The following is a 2,241-nucleotide window of genomic DNA, read 5'->3' as shown; positions in this document are numbered from 1 at the left end:
TAAATTATTCTTACACTTATTTCCACAAATAACAAATCTTTTCACAAATCAACTACCTTGCACAAAATGTTTTCAGAATATTCTAATTTTAAAATATTTATCTAGACAAATTAATATCTAATTTCTAATAAATAAATTAAAAATAAAATTACGAATTTTACATTCTTCCCTCCTTAAAAGAATTTGGTCCCCAAATTCACATAACATAAATAAATTAAATAAGTCACTAAAGAAAAGAAATCATACCTTAATTGCGATAGTTGTCATTTCCTGTCAGCTGAAACACACGTCCTTTGCCCATCTTGTTATCTGCTTCCTTCCTTGGTGGCGGTGGCGGATTGTGCGGACAATTCGAAATCTTATGTCCTACTTCTCCGCAATGAAAACAAGCACCTGTATTCCAACGACAGACTTTGTCCGGATGATTCTTGCCGCACCTGGTACACGTCTCTCGATCACCTTGACCCCCGATGTTATCGTACACGTGTGGCTTCTTGAGTGGTCCCTCTTGAAAAGATTGCCCACTAGTTTGAGTGAACCGCCTCTTATTCCAACTGCCAGACGCCTTTTCAGATTCTGCCAAGCCCCTTTCGATCACTAACGCCTTGTTGAGGACAGCCTCGTACGTCTGAAGTTCAAACGACGCCACTGAATTCCTGATGTCACTTCGAAGTCCCTCCTCTAATCTTCGTGCTCGACTGCTCTCATCTGCTACTAGGGTCGACGCGTACTTCGCAAGCTTTGCAAATTCTGCTTCGTATTCAATGACGGTTCTTCCACCTTGTTGAAGTCGAATGAAGTCCCTCTCTTTCTGCAGACGAACTGTTCTCGGAAAGTACTTGTCCTCTAAAGCCTTCTTGAACTTTGCCCAAGTGTACGGTTCATGATTTTCTTCAAGATTTGTCGTCTCATTCTTTCTCTTTTCCATAAGCCACCAGTCGTAAGCGCTTCCTTGCAATTGGTACACAGCTAAGGTCACCTTCTGTCCCTCATTGCTCCCCAGAAGTCCGAAAGCTTTTTCCATCTCTTGGATCCACATCTCAACGATAGCCGGGTCTGTAGCTCCATCAAAAGTTGGCGGGTTCAAACGCTTGAATTGAGAGACGATGTTGGGCTTCGGTTGCTGATTCACAAGTACAGCTAGAGTTTCAGCCAGCTGGTCAAAGACGTTTCCTCCTTCATCATTATTGCCCTGATTTTCATTGTTGTTCTGATTTTCTCCATCCATCTTTACTAGAACACACAAAACAAATTCTAAACTTATAGTCAATAATCAAAAAAACACAAAAGTCAAACATATCAAATAATCACACAAATAAATGCCCTAAATCCAAAATAATTTTCTAAGACCTATACGATAGTCTAAAGGATCGCATCCTAGGGAATGTACTAGTCCCATACCTAATACACTCCGAAGGACAGCCTGCTCTTGATACCAACTGTAACAGCCCGCACTTCCGGACTATTAGTTCTAAATCGAAAACTAAAAATAAAATATATTATTACTCGATAATTCTAATAGATCACGAAATTCAAAGCAGCGGTCAAACTCAATAATCAAAATCATAAAAATAGAGACGCAACTCCACAAATCCGATAATAATTGTCTAACAGATAATTAAATTTATTCTCTAAAAACAAAATCTTTATTCTAATTCAAATAGCACAAAACGAAGCAGCACAGATCTCCTCATAGTTCTCATTCCTTAATTTTAATATGCTCCAAATTCCGAACCTGAAATGTTAAAAGGGGTGAGCTACACAGCTCAGCAAGTACAAATTGACTAACTTTTAAACAGAAAAACAATGGGTGTTTTGATAAAACGATTTTTCTTAAAACAATAATAATTTTGTAAAACATTTTCTAAAATAAATCCAACCCAAAGTTTTATATTTTATAAGTCAGAATTTAAAACAGAACAGAGCAGAATTTATAACAGTACAGATTTTATAACAGATCTGAACAGAATAAAACAGAACGAAACGATAATTCTTATAAATACCACAGTCTTGATCTACGGCCACACTTTGCCAGTAGCCGGCATCTAATTCTTATTCTTATTCTTTATACCACACTTTGCCAGTGGTCGGCATCTAAAGTTCAATAATTACGCGCCCTTAATAGGTATCTAAAGTTGCACACTTGTGCGCCTACTAAGGGTATCTAAGGCTAGTTCCGGAACTATAGCGTAAATTACGAACGGGTTCGAAAACGTAGAGACTGGGTTCTAAAATTCACAA

At 37.8% G+C, this 2,241-nt stretch overlaps 1 protein-coding gene across 1 annotated transcript; it reads right to left on the bottom strand.

Moving 5' to 3' along the window:
* Window positions 1-247: 247 nt before the first annotated feature.
* LOC141716758 (uncharacterized) lies at window positions 248-1,228 on the bottom strand. Its single transcript, XM_074518943.1, has one exon. It carries the CDS (start codon window positions 1,226-1,228, stop codon window positions 248-250), a length of 981 nt encoding a protein of 326 aa, XP_074375044.1.
* Between the last annotated feature and the right edge of the window lie 1,013 nt (window positions 1,229-2,241).

Source organism: Apium graveolens, chromosome 1 (genome assembly GCF_009905375.1).
Source record: "Apium graveolens cultivar Ventura chromosome 1, ASM990537v1, whole genome shotgun sequence".
Classification (NCBI taxonomy): domain Eukaryota; kingdom Viridiplantae; phylum Streptophyta; class Magnoliopsida; order Apiales; family Apiaceae; genus Apium; species Apium graveolens.
Note: the sequence above shows the minus strand (reverse complement) of the source record. Positions and strands in the feature narration are given on the sequence as shown.